The 2,249-nt window shown below is 40.7% G+C and overlaps 1 protein-coding gene across 1 annotated transcript in view; it reads left to right on the forward strand.

The window, feature by feature from the left end:
• rad54b (RAD54 homolog B) overlaps positions 1-564 on the forward strand; it is a 28,852-nt gene extending 28,288 nt beyond the window's left edge. Inside the window, exons 8-9 of the mRNA XM_037676646.1 lie at positions 73-270; positions 341-564. Of these exons, the coding sequence (XP_037532574.1) occupies positions 73-270; positions 341-564 (422 nt within the window). The remainder of the gene's footprint in view (positions 1-72; positions 271-340) is intronic.
• The last annotated feature ends 1,685 nt before the right edge of the window (positions 565-2,249 follow it).

Consider the following 2,249-nt stretch of genomic DNA (forward strand, 5'->3'; position numbering starts at 1 on the left):
ATAAAAAATCACAAGAAAATTCAACATGTTGTCACCGATTTGAGTATGTGGGTCGTAATCGCTTCCACTCAGGCACCCTCGAGGAGCGGATATTTCAGAGGCAGGTGTCCAAACAGGGCCTGTCAGGGACTGTTGTTGACCTGGGGAAAGGAGCAGAGCACACAAGTTTCTCCACAAATGAACTCCAAGATCTGTTCAGCCTGACAGACACTCCGTGCTTGACTCACGACCTGCTGAACTGCGGCTGCAACATGGACGGTTCTGTCAGCGGTGAGCTCGTAGAAAAGGCAAACGCTTCCGCCTCATCATGTGCATTCCCTTACTTTCTCTTCTTCCTCAGAAGTGGTGGTGGAAGAGGTGGAGCAGGTTTCTCACAGACCTTGCCAGCTCGGTCGTCAAGGGGACCGCAAGGAGGCAGCTCAGAAGCATCTGAGCATGTCTGAGCTCATGCAGTGGAGACACTTTTCTGGAGACACACACACCTTCTCAGACCCTTACCTGGATCACGCTCGAAGCCACATCACCTTCGCTTTCCAGACCACCATCTCTCACACAGATCAGTAATGTTGGCTGTCTGTGGACTGATTCGCACACATCCAGGTTTACTTTTGTACTTTCATGAGCAAACAACACATTATAGCTTCATACCTTGTTGTTTAGTGACATCTTCAATCTTATCTTAAACTTCTTCCCTTTTCTTTCTGTATTTAATGTAATTAGCTGGAAAAGCAATAAATGAAACTTTAAAGTAATGTGTGTGAGACGGATTTTTAACTAGTTTTTTGGTTGTGACAGAACAGTTCTTGCCATCTGAATAAGGAGCGTGTGCATGATTGCAGCAGTTTGTTTTTCATCCTATGTGATATATGTCTGTTGGAACTGTGCACATCTAAAACGTTCTTTCCTGCACTAGTAGAACAACTTGTGGTTTACACGTCCGTATGGAGTACATGGTTACCCACTTAAGCAAATTAGTTTACATGTTTAAAGTGTGTCATCCAGAAAATGAAGACCGACAAGGGCCAGAGTGTTCACAGTCTGAATTGTTGCTTATTTTTGTCACAGTTTGTTATGCAACAACTCTTTGCACATGTAACTTTTGATGAACCTGCTGGGTTATGGATGTGGGCCATAATGCAATCTGTTCAGTCATTTATTTTGAAGAACTCTGTTCTGTTCATGCCCTTCAATACAAAACTATTGTGTGGGAGTTGCAGCATGTATGTGTGTGTGTGAATGTACCCTGTGTGATTTGTGCTCCAGCCTGTCACACTGACAGCTCAGCACAATACAAGTCTGTATGCAAACAGTATAATTATCATTTATTCAATGATCACCACTGTGGATTGTTAAGCAACTTTGTTGTATAATAAACGTGTCTCTGGGATGTCAAACCTTTGCTTTGTGTGTTTGACAGTTGTAGTTGTGTGGCATGTCCGTGATGTGTTCGAGGCTCCCTGGTAATTATTCAAGGGCCTTTATTGCTGTTCGCATCACATGTGGTACATGAGTTGGAATGAAATTGTGTACACAGGGTCCCAGATCCATCCAACAACAGGAAGAATATAAATTGTAAGATGTAAGAATACAATAAAAAAAAAAAAGAAGAAAATATGCCAAACAGCAGCACGAACAAGTCTGTGAGTAGATGAGTACGAACGAATACAGCAGCATGAGATCAGCAGCATGGATAATCAGCAGCACATCAAAGTGGCATTACAGACGACTGCTTCTTTATGGCTACAATGTGGGTTTAAATCATTAATCTATTTCCTACAGTAAAATGCAGACCTTACCTTTTATACCATTATATGTGAAATCGCAGTTTCTTTGTGCCAAATGCATCTTCAGCTCATTATTTCAGGTACCAAAACAAACAAACCAAAAAAAAAAGATTATATTTTCAACTTTGCCATGATTAACTTAAAACCTAATGTTACTAATGCCCTGATGCATGCTCAATAATCCAGGTAGATCAATCTGACAAGGTTGAGTCAGGTCCTCTGGCTGGATTATTTGTTGTTGAAACGTTTTGTCTTTTATCCAAAATACTTCTTCAGATAAAAGACGAAACGTTTCAACAAAGAATCTACCCAGAGGACCTGACTCAACCTTGTTAGACTAATGTTAGTAAATTCAGCAAGATTTTAGTTTTTTTCTTTGTTGTTGTTGTTGTTGTTGTTGTTGTTGTTGTTGTTGTTGTTGTTGTTGTTGTTGTTGTTGTTGTTGTTGTTGTTGTTGTTGTTGTT

This window comes from Nematolebias whitei, chromosome 5 (assembly GCF_014905685.2).
Source record: "Nematolebias whitei isolate Nwh7 chromosome 5, NemWhi1, whole genome shotgun sequence".
In the NCBI taxonomy this organism is placed as follows: Eukaryota; Metazoa; Chordata; class Actinopteri; order Cyprinodontiformes; family Rivulidae; genus Nematolebias; species Nematolebias whitei.